General features: G+C 32.0%; 1 protein-coding gene across 1 annotated transcript in view; it reads right to left on the bottom strand.

Annotated features, from left to right (window-relative positions):
• Positions 1 to 18,875, bottom strand: part of LOC118193052 (ras-related protein M-Ras-like) — a 51,467-nt gene that overhangs the window by 18,514 nt on the left and 14,078 nt on the right. The window contains exons 3-4 of the mRNA XM_035364123.2: positions 16,241 to 16,340; positions 2,328 to 2,407 (exon numbers count right to left, since the gene is read on the bottom strand). Coding sequence (XP_035220014.1) covers positions 2,328 to 2,407; positions 16,241 to 16,340 — 180 coding nt within the window. The remainder of the gene's footprint in view (positions 1 to 2,327; positions 2,408 to 16,240; positions 16,341 to 18,875) is intronic.

The raw sequence follows: 18,875 nt of genomic DNA, 5'->3' as shown, positions 1-18,875 counted from the left end.
TATTTCTGACTTGCACTGGTAAATGTCCACATTCACTATGTACTAATGGTGAATGTTGAACATATAAGAATATTATATTTTCTTCTCCGTAATTCAGTCGTGAAAAAACGGACTTGAGATTTGATATAAGAACTTGATCTTAAAAACACACAGTACATTCAAAATGAGAAAGGAAAATAATAGAAGTTAAAAACTTACTAAATTATGTGATTCAAATCTAATTTATTGCAACAACTTAAACTATTATGACACTTTGAATTGCACAAGAAGCCCTTGCTTTTACAACTGTATTCATTTGTGGAACATTTCCTTTTGTAATGACAGCATGTACATATACTCCTCTCTTTTCAACTAACACCAGAGCATACCTGTGATTGTCGACATACACCGGTGAGGGTCCGAATGTACAAGAATGTAATGCATTATTCGATCTTTCACCTACGTATTTGGTGAATGTTGACATGCTGCATTTCGGTCATTCACGGTAACATACATATATATGTTTAATAAAAATTAGGTTGTTTGTGTAGAATTAAAAAAAAATTGCTTTTAATAAGTTTTCGGAACGTAACCCCCCTTTTTATAATGCCTCTGGTTCTCGTACAACACAGTTTCACGCAACACAGCATTTTGTAAGAACCTATCTACCATGTTATAAAAGGGCTACCTGTATATATAATGGCATATAAAAAGAAAGATATTGCGATAAATATTCGTATAGTTATTTCTTGACAAGAAATACACAAAATAATTTGACTCCTTAAAAGAGCATTTCTTCAAGAGGATATTACTTTACAAGATTCTTATTTTAAAAATTTCATAAATGAATGTCTGCAATTATTTTCAGATTAAGTCATTTTGCTTTAAATGTACACTCTCAATTCCCTTTCCTAAAATTATATTAGATACGATAATATAAATACGTAGCGTAAACTAAGTACCGTTTCATTCTAGCGCCGTCGCAGCGCTGTGGTAGGCGTCCCGCGCATGCGCACTAGTCTTTCTTGTACAATTTCAATTGTCGCCATTTTGGTTGCTCTATGTTGTGTTTTCAGTTTGCTGTGCACATTCAAAATGTTTAAGACAATTAGTTCTCCCGCTGACTGTGAGATTCGTGCCGTGATTAAATTTTTGAACGCGAGGAATGTTAAACCGGCCGAAATTTATCGTCAAGTGACAGAAGTTTACGGTGAATACGGGATAAGTGATGGAATGGTGAGAAAGTGGGTAAGAATGTTTAATGCAGGTCGAACAAATGTCCACGCCGAGGCTCGGAGTGGTCGGCCTTCTGTTGTCACCGATGATTTGGTAAGGAAAGTTGATGAAGCAATTCATGAGAACAGACGCTTCACAATGACAACTCTTTCAGAGGCATTTCCACAAATTTCACGTACTGTTTTGTTCGAAATTGCGTCTGACCGCTTGAATTATCGCAAACTGTGTTCCCGATGGGTTCCAAAAATGCTCACTGATCTTCACAAAACAAAGCGATTTGGTAGTGCCCTGACATTTCTCACGCGGTACAGTGATGAGGGAGAAAACTTTTTAAACCAAATTGTGACAGGTGATGAAACTTGGGTGTGTCATTTCACACCAGAATCGAAACAACAATCGATGGAGTGGAGACACACTCATTTTCCGAAAAAACACAAGTTCAAAGTGACAATGTCATCACAAAAAATCATGTGCACTGTCTTCTGGGATAGGAAAGGTGTTTTGCTTACTGAATTTCTTCCCAGGGGTGAAACCATTAATGTGGCACGATATTGTGAGACTAACAAAACTAAGGCGTGCCATTCAAAACAAACAAAGAGGAATGCTCAGTAAAGGAATTGTGTTGCTCCATGACAATGCTCGGCCCCATACTGCTGGTGTCACTCAATCGTTAATTCGACAGTTTCATTGGGAGCAGTTCGATCACCCGCCGTACAGCCCGGACTTGGCGCCGTCTGACTATCACTTGTTCCTGCACATGAAGCGCGAGCTTGGTGGCAAGTGCTTTGGATCTGACGATGACACGAAAAATGCTGCGGAGTCGTGGTTATCAAAACTGGCGGGAAGTTTCTTTTACGATGGTATACAAAAACTGGTCACCCGCTATGACAAGTGTTTGATCATTGGCAGAAACTATGTTGAAAAATAGTTTAAAACATGTATTTTCATGTAAAAATAAAATTGGATTCGAAAAAATTGTTTTACTTTTTTTTTTTTTTTTTTTCAAAACGGTACTTAGTTTACGAATATGCCTCGTATATATAATTTATTAATCAGAAAAGGCTGTTAAGCAAAATTTCACAGTATGAAAAATGTAATGCCTGCATACTAACCGGATTATTCTCACAACTTCATGAAATGCAGCATCTACATTTAGTGGAGGATCTTTGGCACTGGTTTCAATGTAAGGAATCTGAAATATTTTGAAAGATACAAACACACATTAAAAATGATTATTATCATTATATGAATGTTTTTCATATAAACCTGTATATTCATTCTTTTACATCTGTATATAAAATGTTACATTTGAAGACACATGTAACATTTATATGAATTTCTAAAAAATAATTTTAAATTTAGCAAAGCATTTTAGAAAAAACATTTAAAAATAAATTTCTAACAACAGAAGAAAATAAAAGAATAGTTCAATGAACTGGTTCACGGTAATAAGAGGGCATATGACTTTTTCAGAAAATGTGTTAATAGGCTAAAAATCATAACTATCAAAAGAAGGATCTTCCCTCAATCTGATGGGGGACTGATAGATATAAATGCTCAGGTATACTCTAACTGTGCGAATCAAAATTTCTTTCCCCCGTTGCTTACAGGAGAATTTAACCACATAAAGCAAAAGTTTTCCTCTCCCCTTAAGAACACTAGAGGGGGTCTTCAAACTTTCCATAGAGGAACTCTCCATTTCAAAAAGCTGAAGGTTACAATTTTACTTTCCAAAGCCAACAGCAGCCAAGAAGGAAATTGTCAGATGCTTTTTACTTGTTAGCACGAAGTAAAGAATAACTAACAAGCAGGCTTAATTACTTGAATAACAGTAACAAATGAAAGAGCAAGCAAAAAGAAAATAAAAGGTATTAGTAAACACACATGTTAGCATTAGAAATAACTTTCATTAACAAATATTTGGTACCAATGGAGATATGGAGTAGGAACGGCACAGCATACAATTAACATTGCACAGTTTAAACAAGGATTATAATTAGCAATACTACATAATCAAGAAATACAGCAATTGATTAATTTACTATTCTGTGGCTAGTTGCATAGCATCAACATACACACTAAACTGTTCAAAAGTGGTTTTAGAATTGTCTAACCGATTCTGTTCTGACAGTTAAGCTGTAATTCTGTGCAATTTTGTGAAGCGCCACTTTTCCAAAATCACATGATGATTGCTTTAGGAATAGATTCGAAGCAATTGTTTCTTTTAGCTATTTTGTATATTATTCAAATTACAGCAATTTCTTGCACGTCACACAAATACTACAAGTGCATATTTTAAAACTGTGTTTAAGAAAAAATAAAATTTTTATCTACAAGCATTTGTTTTTGTCACAGTTAAAAAAATTTTGCCTATTTATACTGATGTAATGCCATGCAATGTCAGAGGCAAGAAACCAATAGTAACCAGTAAGAGATAAGTATACCCTCGGATCACATCCAGTCACTTTTCCTCTGGCTGTTCAAAGCAGTGGCAATTGTTGTAAACTGCAATCCGTACTTATTCTTTCGGCCATTTAAGCAGCATTATTATATATTAAAGGAATTAATATTGTAAAGTTCTTCAACTTTTATTAAATTATATACAGCCCACACCAGCTATCAACATTTTGGTCCTAATCAACCCGATAAAGTGACCATGGATAATCTTCTATCACTGAACAGGCAACACAGTTGTCTAAAGATAAAAATTACAAAACTGGAACATTTTCTGCATGACTTCATTGAAAATAAAGATACAATACAAAGTCTTTAATCCGGACTCAGCGGGACTTCGGCGATTCCGGATTAGGGGTTTTTCCAGATTATAGATCATCAATTTAAATCTGGTAAGATGGTATGCAGAAATTATAAAATTAAAAATATGAAACCGTAATTTATGAAATAAAGAGCAATTATGATCTAAAGGGTACCAAATTTTACAAAAAAAAAAGCTTAATATTTATTTGTTTACTTTATTAAACATTTCTTTCAGTGCAAGTTGTTTAAGTTGCTTCATTTTTTGTGCTAATACTTTCTCTTTAATTCTATAAACAGACATAATTTCTTGTTCAGTTATGAAGTTCCACTGTTCAAGTCCTGTAATTGCTGTGCCGAGAATGCTGACTAACCTGTCAATCGAAATTTTTTCATTTTCACTAACCTCTCTGACACTTTCTTCATGCCTTTACCCATTTTTTGCAGCAAATTCTTTTTGATATAATCGAAAGTTCAAGCTTAATTTTTATCAAATTGCTCTAACAGTCTGCAAAAAATAATAAGGCGGATTTAATTAGAAGATTAAGGAACAGCGCAATCTGCATCATTAACTGAAATAGATAATTAAATAATTTTAGCCTAGCTTATACCATCCGTTATACATTAAACGCGCATGCGTAAACGTATTATGTGCATGCGCAACGCATTATGCGTTCACGCATGCACAGAAAGTTTGTAGCTTTGAGGTCCAGATTATGGACGTCCGGATTAAAGACTTTGTACTGTAGTACATTATTTCTAGAAGTGAAATTGCAACCACTATCAGGAATAAAATAATCCTTGAATGAATTAGCTTTCCAGCAGAGGTCTCCATAGAGGAATCCAGTGATTATATTGAAAACCTAGAGGGTGATCTGGAGAAAATGGAGGGTAAGTCTAAAATACCTTCTTTCAAAATTAAAATCAAAAGTTAATACATTGCCAGTACTGAATAATAATGTTGAAAATACTAATGTTAAACTGCCCAAAATACCTTTACCTTACTCTCAAAATATGAAGAGTTTCATAATTTTAAATGCCCATTTTGTCATCAATTGCTAAAGATAAGAAACTAAATAAAATGCAAAAATTTTATTTAAAGGAGAAGCAAAAGATAACGAGAATTGTGAATATACACATCAGTCATTGTTCCAAGCATTAGAATTATGATATGAAAAGAAATGAGCGATAGTTGATAGCCATATACAAAATATTTTAAAGCAAAAGAAAATTCATCAATAACCAGCTAAATTCTAAATTCTTTAGCTGGTTATTAGATAATATCACACGTAATTTACATGCCCCAAAAGGCCTTAGAGTATTATCTTGATACACTATCTAGTGCAATATTAATCAATACTTTTCTTAATTGACAAAGATACTTGAAAGCAATTTCAGCTGACAATAAAAGCCAAAGACTTTCCATTATTGGATAAATTTTTAAGTTTTCTTGAAAATTAAACTGAAGTGCTAAAACATTCATAAAAATAAGCCTAAAGTTCCACCTAAACAGGGTATCTGTGCAAAAATAAAAAGTTTTGCGATAAATTCAAAGAATTCCAATACAAAAAGAATGTATCCACTGTAAAGGAAATCATGTAAATGCATTTAAAAATGTAATACATTAAAAAATATGAATGTTGAGAATAGATTCATTATTGTCAAAAATAACAAATGATATGTGAATTGTTCAAAAATTCATTCTAGAAAATGTAATTTAAACTTTTCGTGCAATTGCTGTTTCCAAAAACATCATTCCCTCCTCCACAGGGTCAATGATATTCATTCTGTGGACACTCCCTGTATTTGGTCACCCTGGCATAAACTAAACCCCTTTGAAGAAGCAGTTAACAAAGAAGCATCAGGTAACAATATACAGCAAGACGTACATGGTCTTACAGTTACTTCGGGGGCACAAAATGTCTGTCTTACTGAACACAGTCTGATTATTTATGGGACAAATGTGTTTGGGCAATGCTGAAGAATAAGAGTCCTACTGCACTCCAGTTCGCAAATGAATTTTGTAACCAAAGAATGGGTAGCCCATTCGAACATGCATTTCAGGAATAAGTGGATCAATTTCGAATGAAACAGAGACCTTTTCTCACAATTTAGAATTGTATATTATTCCAAACATAACAGATCATCCAAATTGGATATTTCAAATTTAGGTATACATAATGACATAAAACTAGCAGACCCTAAAATTCTGCACACCTGGTAAAATCAATATGTTAATAGGAAATGAATTATTCTTTAACATCTTGAAAGAAGAGTTCAAGTGCTTAATGGAAACATAATACTGCAAAACACAGAACTTGGCTATTTAGCAACCTACTGTTAATAAACAATCCTGCTATTGTTTGATAAAGAAATCAAATCTTGATAATGTATTTAAGAAGTTTTTCGAATTAGAATCTCTTCCAGAAGATGGTAATGAGTCGTAAAGAATGAAGACATATTTTGCAAAGAGCATTTTAATGAAACACACTTGCATGTTAAAGCACGTAGATACATAGTAAAATTACCTATGAAGGATGATGAAACTTTTATGCTGGGTTCATCTAAAGAAAGTGCTATCAAGAGACTGAACACACTTTGGAATTGTCTCAATGTTAATATGACTACAGTTAATTTGTATAAGATATTTATGAATGAATATTTGAGCTTAAATCAGGGTTGCCACTCAAACAGGAGAATGAAATTCCCTGACTTTTCCAGGTTTTCCAGGTATGTTTCGAGAAAATTCCAGTCTATCCGCATAACGTACGTTGGCTGTGCTAAGAGGTAAATTAATTATGGTATTACTTGTACTGTGTAGCAAATTCACTTAATTATTCAATAAATCCCAGAGGACATTTATTCTTAATTATTCTTGGTACACTTTGTTTGATAATTTTGTTTACTTTTCCATTTAAAAAACTTAATAAAATTTAAGATATATACATTGGATAACAATTGTATGTTTTATTTAATCATTACTCATGATCATCACCAGTTCAACATGAGGCTAATCTGGTTCTTATAAATCACAACGCAATGCTAAAAGTTAATTTAGATTTTAGGTAAATTTAATTTGTGTGAGGTGTCTTCTTAAAAGGCACCTTAACACTTGAAAACACAAATATAATTATAATAGGAGTTGTTTTCTCCACTGAAGATTGAGATTAGAATCTCCCCAATCTGGAATAAAATAAGGCTTTTTTTGCAGACATTCTGCAGCTAAATGAAAGAAAGAAATCTATTTAATGATAATTTTTTTACTAAATTGAGGTATTTTATATTTATTTCACAGCATACATAAGGAAAAAATATGTGCATTAAATTTCGTGATGTCATCATACTGCTAGAATTAATTTCAGGATTATACCAGAGAAAATTTCCTGAAATTTGGAAATATTATTTACTAATGATAAATAAAATTAGAGGGAAGAAGCAACATTAAATGATATGAATAACATAAAAATAAAGATAATTATTTAAAAATTGAATTAGAATAATCAACGATATTTTAGCGAATATAGTTATATTACATGGTTAGCCTAGATGACTGATTACTATTTTTTTATTTTACTGCAAAATGACAAGGTATTTATTAAAAAGAAAAAAAGGATTTTGCGGTAAAATCCTAGTATACGGTACGGCCTTCGCACGATTTTGAAAATTGTCACCAAGAACAAAATGACTCGTTTACTGCTCATCATCATGTCGCCAAATCCTGCTGTACCATACATGGAGATTATTCTAACCAAAGAAGTCTATGTAAAGAAGAAAAGGTTCCATACATGTAAATGCTATTACGCGGCTAGAAAGCGGAGGGAAAATTTGCCAAGGGATTTGGCGATGGAACCTGGCGGCCAGAATTTCCCTCTCCACGATGTGTACAAGAAATTGAGAAAAACGTGTTAAGAAAAAGCGTTCTTTGACAAAAAAGAAAACTACGAAAATCCGTTTTTAAATTATTGCGAAAAATCCAAGAAGAAACGTTTTATCAAAGAACGTTTTTTCTTGGATTTTTCGCAATAATTTTAAAAACGGATTTTCGTAGGTTCCCCCCCCTCAAAATAACTAATCCATGAATTAATTTACTTGCGCCAAAAAATATTTTCTTTTCCTTTAGAGTTTAAAGACATTTTAAATGATATTCATTTTATGAACTCTTGATAACGTGACCTTCGAACTTCGACACCGGTTTCGAGCTTTGGCGACAGATATATCGCGCATGCACAGCTGTTTCCCTCTATGATGGAACGGAGCCACGTCTGTTGCAGAGAGGTTTTCTTTCTTTACAATACATATTTCTTATTCTAACCTTCATGGTACTGTATACTAGGATTAAACCCCTTTTGTTTGATACGAGAACACGTACTTTCTTTAGTTCATGCACTGCACATGCGTTTCTCGAGGTTACTGGAAACCAAAAGTTGCGGGAAACTTGATTTGCCTTTCTAAAAGACAATCAAATTGGAGTTGCGAAAATTGGCTCTATGCCAGCTGCCCGAATGACACTCACGTGATACACAATTCTCCAAAAAAGTGATCTCTTCCAACGTCGGCGCAAAACTCGCCTTTTTTGGCGGGATCGTTGTATGAAATTCCCTGACTTTTCCAGATTTTGACTAAAACACTTAAATTCCCTGACTTTTCCCTGAATTTTTTGGTCAATTTCCGAATTCCCTGACTTTTTCCGGTTTCCCCGATTTTCCAGGTAGCGTGGCAACCCTGTTAAATCACATGGAATTTGTTATGCCCATGGGTAACTGTGATCCTTATTTTAACATTCCCCTTCGCACAGTATATCGCCCAGAGAAAACTTCAAAACGATAAAGAGTTGTTTTCGATGCATCGTGTAAATCATCCAGTGGCTATTTCCTAAATTCAATTCCATTAAATGGAGGCAGAATTCTTTTCGATAGTTTCCAGATTTAGGAATTATTGCTTTGCCTTAAGTGTCAATATTAAGCAAATCTATTCACAAATATTCATAAATCCATCGCAGAGAGATTTCCAACAAATTGTATGGAAGCCAAGCCCCTATGTCCCAGTACAAGTTTATAGGTTACAAACTGTAACATATGGTACTAATAGTGTGCCATTTTTAGCTATGAGATCCTGAAAACCATTAGCAGATGAACAGAACCATTTTCTCAAGACTGCTGCTGTCATATCTATGGATTTTTACATGGACAATATATTGACAGGCAGGAATACCTTAGAAGAAGCAAAGCAGCTTCAATATGAATTAGTACAAATGCTTCGTTGTGCTGTAATATCATGAAGCTGGAGCTGCTGCATGATATTACAACACAAGAATATTCCTTTTAAGTCTCAAGAAATTGTAGTGAAGACACTACAAATGCCCAAAAAATCAAAGGATGATCCCATCACTTTCAAAACAGCTGTGAACAATGTAGGTAGCATTAGGTTATCTGAAATGAAGATAGTATTAGGTTATCAGGTGTTATCTGAAATAGCTAAGCTTTTTTATCCTTTGGGTCTTATTGGATCCATAGTAGTGCACATTTTAAAATTGAGTTTAAGATAAATACCATGTTTGCCTATAAGTACTGGAATCTGGAATATAATAAAAAGAATGTATATGGAAAATGGCAACATATCTTGTTAAAACTGAGAATCATTATATGCATAGCTGCCTAAGAAAATTAGAAGAATCTTCATTCTTACACACATGGTTGCCAAAGCTTGGTGATTTTATGAAAATTTGGTGAATTCCATTATGATGATTGTGCTAATACCCTTATTACTGCTACAAATGCTACATATAACTGAGGTTCACATATCCAAACACAATCATTTACACAAAATCTGTAAAGTAATTAATAAACCATAAGAATTATTTGACAATTTGTTTTTCCTTAATGGAATCTAAGTATGGATGAAAGTCTCCTAGTATAGAAAGGAAATGTGTCCTTCACACAATTCATTTCATTAACGAGGAACAGCTCTGGAATAAAACTGTTTACTCCTCTTTTTTTTTTTTTTTTTTTTTTTTTTTTTTTTTTTTTTTTGTAAAATTCAAGACTTAATTTACAGGTGATTCAGTACCCATTATAAAGACAATGGAAACTGGAAGGATTCTAATGCCACTTTCACTAGGTATACAAGTCCTGCATTATTTGAAGTGACTGATTGCACTGTTCAATTTGTCCAATTGCTGACAGTACAGTGCTGAATTAATCGTTTGATTCCTTGGTAGAAGCTCGAAATCCACACCTTTGAAATCCTACCACACTGATAGCATGACCTTTTTCTGGTGAATGTTCGCTTTGGACGTAGATTGAGGTGGTTCATCACACTGTTTCCAAGACAGCTTTGCATGCAATGTTATTGTACACAATCTATTTCTTGTAACCAGTGACCATATGCTTCAGAAAAGGGTCGTTTTCTTCACTTTTAGGAAGGGAATGGCAGATGCTCAAACACTTCCCCAAATGGATTTCCTTCAGCTCATAAGGAACCCAACTTCAAGCTTGCTTACCAATCCGAGCTTCTTTAAAAGATCATGAATGGTTGATAGAGCAATATGTTAGTGCCTCTGCAATCTCTCGTGTCGTGTACCGTGGGTTAGACTTAACCATTGCCTTTATTTTGTCATCATCAGCCCCCAATGGCTTTTATGACTGAGGTGCATCATTCATATCAAAATCACCAGAACGGAATTTTGCAAACCAGCGCGGGCACTGACGTGTCGTTAGAGCATCGTTTCCATAAACTTCGTGCAACTTTTCACAAGCTTGTGTTGCATTCTTGCCTTTGCGGAAATAAAAAAGCAAAATATAGCAAAAACCAACAGTTTTTTCCTCCATTTTCAACTCTGTATAAAATCTATCCAACTCATACAAATTGAACAATTTTCTGTTTATTGAATGGGTTAGAAGTGTGACCTTATATAGTATTTCAGTGAGGTGCATACACATTCTGTTTCTACTCCAAAAAATGCACTAACGACATATGTTAGCAAAATACGACATGACTTTCCAGGATTATATGCATTTCTGGACACGGAAATTAAGTACTTTTAAGGACTTTTAGGGACCATTAATAAAAAAAATTAAGGACCTATGAGCAAATGGGAACTGAATAAATTCAATTAAAAATATTATCTATGCCTGAATTTCACTTTTGTAATACCATCCTAAAAATAAAATACATCCCTAAGTAGTATGCATTATTATTAAACATGAATTAATTAACATAATTATTAATAAGTATAAAAATAAAATAAACTTAATGCAGTTTATCAAGTAGCATTAAATATTTTACACTTATAATAGTTGGGCATATTTGACAGAAGACAAGTGACATTTACGTTTTACTAGCAGTAGCTTTATGTTGATTTTTTTTATATGCCTCATTTTGTCACATACTTGGTCAGTCTACATTTTTTTCGTATATAGCAGGTAGATTTTGTCAAACGGCATACGTTAAAATAAGAAGTAAGATCATAATCAGCATGATTCATAACCTAAACGACTGAATGTTGTCACTTCTGCTGTTTGTCTAGAGAGAGACCTGCTGATTAGAACAAACCTGAAAGGCCTGATGTAGGCACAGTTGGTAAGTGCTGAAAGTTAGTCAGGCTTTGTTTGATGCAGTTAGTGTCGTAGCTTCATGTAGATTTCAAGGGGTTGTAACCCGTTTAATATACTTTAAGGTTCCAATAAGCCATTAAAGCAAAGTTTTACTTGAATTTTTACATTTTTGTGTTTTATTTTATGACAGTGAGTATTAATGAAAGGCAATAACTCGTTTTAATGCGTAGAGATAATTTTTAAGGGTAAGCAGTTAGTTATAAATAATTAAATTAGGTAATTTAATTGTAAGGATTATGTTAATTTACCTAACAGTTAAATTTTTAAGTTCCTTTCCTATCTTCCTGAATTTCAACTTACAACTTCCGGCCAGAACATAGTTTTAGAATCACGTTTGAATGCAAATGAGGAGAAGTATTTAACTGTGAAGTTCTACTGACTTCGTGAAAGAGAAACAGTGATTCTGACTAGCATGCTTTCGCCTTCTTAGGCTATCTCTCTTAAGCTATTATTACTTTCGGCGGTACTTTAGGCCCTTGATAGCTCGGCCGTTATTTTAGAATTAAGGGGTTAACTTTGTTAGAATCTTGATAGCTTCTGCTATATCCTTTTTAGTTAAGATTAGTAGTTTCCTACGTTCAAGCCCGAGTGGCGGCTTTATTGCAAAACTCCAAGACAGAGTTCTGTTAAACTTTATTGGAATAATAAAGGGTAATTTCACCCTTCTTACGTGTCATTCTCTATCGCACAAACTCAAGTGATTATTCGCTGATCAGTTCTTAAGATTCTTCAACTTTAACTGTAACTTAAAAGTATGCAGCACAGAATCTTACAAGATAACCTTAGTCATTATGGATTTACATGGCCACTATTACATTTTATTTTTTAACAATATTTGTTAAAAAAGCCCTATTAAAATTAAAATCTAATACATTTAACAGTTTAAAATACATGTAATTTATGAAATTGATTCTTAAACAATATTAGTATAATTACACATTAAAAGCTACAAAGCATTTATATTTTATAACAACACTCAATATTTATCCGTCATTTTAATTTGAAGCCTTCACAAACATTTTGGCTACTTTATATTGATTTCCTTCTCTTTAAGCATCTTTTCTAACAATTAGAGATTTGTCTCAATGTGCAAACCAATGCTATCATTAGTTTATGCATACTTTATCTCCTAACCTGTCAACCTCTCCACAACATACTTATAAGGGTTTACTTGATCTGGTAAAGTTAAACAGTCCAAAACCCCAATAGACATGAAGCAAATTATCACTTTGTCTGAAAGTAACTACAATATCAGACAATGGTTTAAATAAGGCTCTTATTTAAAAAGAACTTAGAGCATAAAGTCATGTTCTGATGCTAACAAAATCAATAACAGCTCACGGCGATGTAATTAAACAAGAACAGTCAAATTCAAACTAAAAATGTGGACTAGTGGTCAAAGATTATACAATTTAATTTTAATTTAATCTGGCTCAGTAACTCTATCATATGAGAAAATAGAAATGGGAAATTATAGTAAAGGCTGAAATCATAAATAATTAGGTAATTTACATAATAAAAACTGCACATATCTTTGAAGAATAATTTTCTTTATGTATTCAATTTCTTTCTTCAACACGTTTCCTTTTCATTTTAGAATTTTTGGATTTAATTAAGGATTTCTGTTATTCTAAAAAACACTAAATTCGTTTAGAATGTATAGAAAAAGTGACTAACTTTATTTCTTTAGTAATATGAACATTCAGAAGAAATACAAAATATATAGAATTTAGTGACATACAGAACAACAAAATCTAGAAATGGCAAAACTTTTAGAATTTAGAGATGGCATTGGAAGCAGAATTTAGGATCCACAGAGATGTATCGGTTGGGAAAATGCCTAGCAATAGCTCTGTGTATGATGCATAATGCCTTCCCATGTGATAAGATTAGAAGCATTTTTGATATTTTTCACGCTTGTGTCTAGTGAAAAGTAGAGAAAAGAAAGGGAAGAAAAACATGTTAAGAAAAAGATTCTAGCATCAGGAGTAAAACATTCAAATATTATGTTTTCAGTGTTCTTCCAGAAGTTTTCCAAAAAGTAAGAAATTCATTGCAAACTTTCTGTAAAATACATCCATTATGTGTTGATAACATGGAGACATTTTTCATTTTGTCCCATATTTCTCGAATCTTCTAGAATCATGGGTCTATAAATCTTGCCTTCAAAATCCTTCTAAAATTTCTAAGCTGCAATGTCTAAAATACTAAACAAAAATTATCCCTACCAATTCTGTAACAGCAAAAAGCTAGAAATATTTTGGAAAAAAAAAGGGGGGACAGAAAGTGTAAAATTAATTTTATAGAGAAAACATGCATATTCTGAGAATTTTGAATATTTTGAGACAATTATATGGGAAAAAATCTTACCATGAAAAAATTAGAAAGAAGACATTTTTAATTAATAACATAGCTAATTTTGCTTTTGCTAAGAGCTGTTTCATAAATTGTGCTTTATAGCATTATACCTTGTTTATTTTTCAGATTCAAAATATTGTATAATAAGTTGCCAAAATAAAACTTTGTAATATGACAGCAAAAAATAAAAATGTTTTTATTTTAATACTATTTTTTAAATATAATTTCAATATATTACCATTATTTTAATGAAATTTATCAATATAATGACGTTTCAAAAACAGTCATAAAAAAATTCTCAGATGTTGGAATTAAAATTTTCTATAGAAACTGATTTAAAAAATCTCCAAAACATTGATAAGTAGCAAAGTTTAGAAGCATTTAATAAAGGAATTCACATCCCCCAAAGCGAAAAGTTGTTTAAGAGCTCTTTATTACAAAAATGAATTTCGAAATGCTTATGTTTCACTTCTTGCTTAGAAACTCGAGTATGGGATCATTTATATTAGAATAAATTATAATCCATGAACCCATTCAACGGATAACCATGTATGTCAGCGAATCGGCAAAAAAATTCCTCCAAAATGCTAATTCACACTCAAAATGGCAGTCATAAAAACAGACAGAAATTTCAGATGAATAAAATTAAGGACCTTCTGCTGATTTTGGCCAAAATTAAGGACTTTTAAGGACCAAAATCGATTCCAAAAAATCTAAGGACTCTTAAGGACCGTACAAACACCGTTTTCCGATCAACCCAATATTTTAAATTTCCGCTTTTTACCAGAGTTAATATATAGTGATATTCCACCCATTTTGCAAGCTTAGCAATATTTTTACTCTTAAGGCAGCTTGTTTGAACATCAAAAGATTTTCTTTTTCATTTTGTCTTAATTACTTTTGAATTTTGCGTAGTTTTTTGAAGAAAAAAACACTCTCTCAGCTATCTTCGGAAATACAAGGTAATCTATTTTTTTAATGCTCATATATTTATACAGTCAAAAGTCTTTAATCTGGACTCGTCGGAACTTTCAGATTCCAGATTATCAGTTTTTCTGGATTATAGATCATCAATTTAAATCTGGTAAGATGGCATGCAGAAATTATAAAATTAAAAATATGAAACCATAACTTATGAAATAAAGAGCAATTATTATCTAAAGGGTATCAAAATTTACAAAAAAAAAAAAAAGCTTAATATTTATTTGTTTACTTTATTAATCATTTCTTTCAACATGCACATGCGTAAAGCATACATTACGCATAGTCGAAATTAGAATATTGCAACCAGGAAACTATTTGATGTGTATTCGTGATATTTATAATGACGAGGAATTTGATTTAAATCATATCAAAGACGAAGTACATCGAGATGAAATACTACATTTAGTAAGGAATTATAAGCCGAATAAAATAAAAACATCTGCCCTCAAGATAAGGATAGTGCTGACAGATCAACTTCCAGTTCATTGCGTGCCACGACGTCCCCCCCCCGGGCAGAGCAGCATGAAATTGATAAACAGATTTCGGAATGGTTAGAGAAACAAAGGATATGCCTTTATCCGTTTTTTGCAGCAATTCCACTTTTTGTTTGATAGACATCGTAACATGCTTTTGCTTTGTAGATCCTTTTTCAGCTCCAGAATCGGAAATTCTTTTTGACATAATCAAAAGTTCAAGCTTACTTTTATAAAATTGCTCTAACAGTCTGCAAAAAATAATAAGCCGGATCCAATTAAAAGATTAAGGAACAACGCAATCTGCAACATTAACTGAAATAGATAATTAGATAATTTTACCTTAGCTCATACCGTCTGTTATACATTAAATGTGCATGCATAAATGTATTATGCGCATGCGTAAACGCTAATGCGCCAACGCATTTTGCGTTCACACATGCGCAGAAAGCTTGTAGCTTTGAGGTCCGGATTATGGACGTCCGGATTAAAGACTTTTGACTGTAATATAAAAGAAATTGATTCAAATAGTTAAAAATCAATTACAATTTTATTAAAAATTTTGATATAATTGTGAAAAAATTTCATTTTATACTTAATATCTAGAAATACATTCACAAATGCTCTACTAATTGTACATTTCTTTATGACTTGATTTTAATTAGCAGCTCAACAAAGCATAAAATCATAATCAGGCATACGGATATGAAATTTTTTAATTCTAAAACATATTCAGATAGATTAATAAGAAATGTTGCCAAATTTGACACAGTTCATGCTAATCATCAAAGAATATTCAATTTAAATGCCACATTACTAATTTTACAAAATCAAATAACTTACTTTTAAGCTGACTGCTAATTCTTTTCCCTGCTCTTCAGTAACTTTACGCAAATGCACCAAGTCAACTTTGTTAGCAACTAGCAACATGGGATAAGAATCTCTGAAATATTGGTGCATATTAATTAAATCATAATTCATTCACTTACTAGTTTCATTGTGATTTGCAAACAGAATATTAACTACTTATGGACATATGGAAAAATGGACAACACTGATTTTTCGTCCCAAAGACAGCAAGGGACATATTACACACATAAACAGACATTATTTCCGCCATAATAATAGCGTGTCGCATCCTGAATTAAGATTACTTTTTGAAATAGTTGTCTCTTACAATCAGTGTTCATACAAATTTCTGCACATTAAAATTAAGCTCTTTTAAGCACTTTTATGAAATAAGTCAGAAATTAAAAAAATTAAGGACTTATCATCAAAGGGAACTGAGTAAACTAAAGCAATTATCTATACATAAACTTCACTTCTGTAATACCATTTTAAAAATAAAACAAATCTGTGAGCAGGATACATTAGTATTAAACATAATTTAATACTTAACATAACTATCAAACAAATTTGAGAATAAAATAAACTCTGTAAAATTTAACAAAAAATTAACAGTAAATTACAAAATTCCTTCAGAATTTATAATTGTATTATTTATACTTTACTCTTATAATAGTCTCACATATTTTAAAGAAGATTATTAACATTTACGTTTTACTAACAATCAGTTTTATCTAGATTCTTCCTCCCCCCCTTTTCTTATGATGTCATTTCATGTCATACTCACTCAGTTCAGGGGTTAACTTTAAGCCAAGCAGCCCAGATTAAAATGAGAAATAATATTATAACCAGCATGATTCGTAACCGAAGCTTAGCTGTTACCGTTGCTGCTGCTTACTAAGAGAGAGAAAGAAACACTGATCAGAACAGACATGTATGCCTGACAAGCAAGATTGGTATGTGTTGAAAGTTCAATGCCCTTTATCTGTCTGACCAGTTAGTGTTGTAGTTTCGCATAGAATTGCTAGTTACAATCCAGTTAATATATTGTATTTAATACAAAGTTCCAATAAGATGATGAAGCACCAGAGGTGGTAAATTGTTTTATATTATTTTAAGTATATTAGCTGTAATGAAAAGCTTTACGTTAATTTTTACTTTTGTTGTTGTTGTATCTTACATTCATAGTAAGGATTAAGGAAAGATACCTCACCTAACAAGAGGAGATAACTTCTAAGAGTGAGAAATTAATTACAGATACTTACATATGTAGTTAGATACCACGAGTTATTATAGATTACATGTCATTATTAATACATATTTTTTTAATTTCTAAAAAATATCTGTTAAAAAAGCTGTATTCAAATTACAATCTAAGAACACTGTACAGTTTAAAATACAGATAATTACATATATAATCTATTATATTAATTCTAAAAAATATTAAGACTATTACAAGAAAAATGCTTTTGTAATATCACTCAACAAAATATTTAAGCATCATTTTAAATTGAAAATTTAGCTAATTTACATCAGCTGCCTTCTCTTTAACATCTTTTTTGTTTCCATAAACAAATCAATGCCCTCAATAATCTCTGCTTCATCTCCCAATTTGTTTCTATTTTAACAATATAACTTTTATAAATTATTTTCTTCTATACATAATCAATTTCTTTCTCAATAAGTTTCCTCTACATTTTAGAATTTCTGGTTTAATTGAAAATTTCTGTTATTCTAAAGAACTGCATGTATTTAGAATAACAGAAGAAATGGTCAGAGTTGGTGCCAGAGACAGCATGGTCAAAGTTTAGAAGTTGGTGAAGCAATGGGCTGCTAGCAATTAGGCTGGCAAATTTTTTAGAATTTAGAGAGACACTAAGCAGCAGAATTTAGGATTGACAGAGACTGCACATAGTGGCAAAATGCCCTATGTAACATGCAGTAAAACATATAAGATGTTAAATTTTCAATTTCTTTATTAATAGAAACATTCCTTTCTACAGATGCCTCTCCATGTGACAAGATTAGAACTATATTTGCAATTTTCCATGCTTGTGCCAGATGAAAAGATGAGAAAATAAAAGGATGATAAATATGTTAAGAAGAAAACTTTTAGGACCAAAAGCAGAAAATTTTAATAACTTTGTTTTCACTGTTCTTCCAAAAATTTGTCACAAATTTCTTACAACACCCATTCATTACATGTTAATACCATACAAACGTCTTTCATCTGGTCATATTTTTCTAGAAACTTCTGGAATCATAGGTTTCTCTTGCTTTCAAGTCCTTCTAAACATTCCGAGGTCTAAAAACTATGACTGCCAACTCTATAAGAGCAAAATGCCAAAAGGTTTTTGAATAAAAAAATTCAGAAAAGAAAAGTATAAAGCGAATTTTAAAGAGAAAACTCAGACACAACATTCGAATATTTTTTGAAACAATTACAATATATAATAAAAAATATAAAAGAAGAAACATGAAATTAGTTTTAAAATAACTAAAGTAGCTTTTTTGCTTTTCCTAAGAAGTGCTTTGGAAACTACGTTTCATAGCATTAATTATCTTATTTATTGTTCAGAATCAAAAAATTTCTAATTCGCCAAAATGGAGAGTAATGCCATTTTAATACATG

This window comes from Stegodyphus dumicola, chromosome 5 (genome assembly GCF_044657685.1).
Source record: "Stegodyphus dumicola isolate Sdum_Otavi_A_Nest chromosome 5, ASM4465768v1".
Taxonomy (NCBI): Eukaryota; Metazoa; Arthropoda; class Arachnida; order Araneae; family Eresidae; genus Stegodyphus; species Stegodyphus dumicola.
This window is presented reverse-complemented; position numbering and strand designations above follow the sequence as displayed.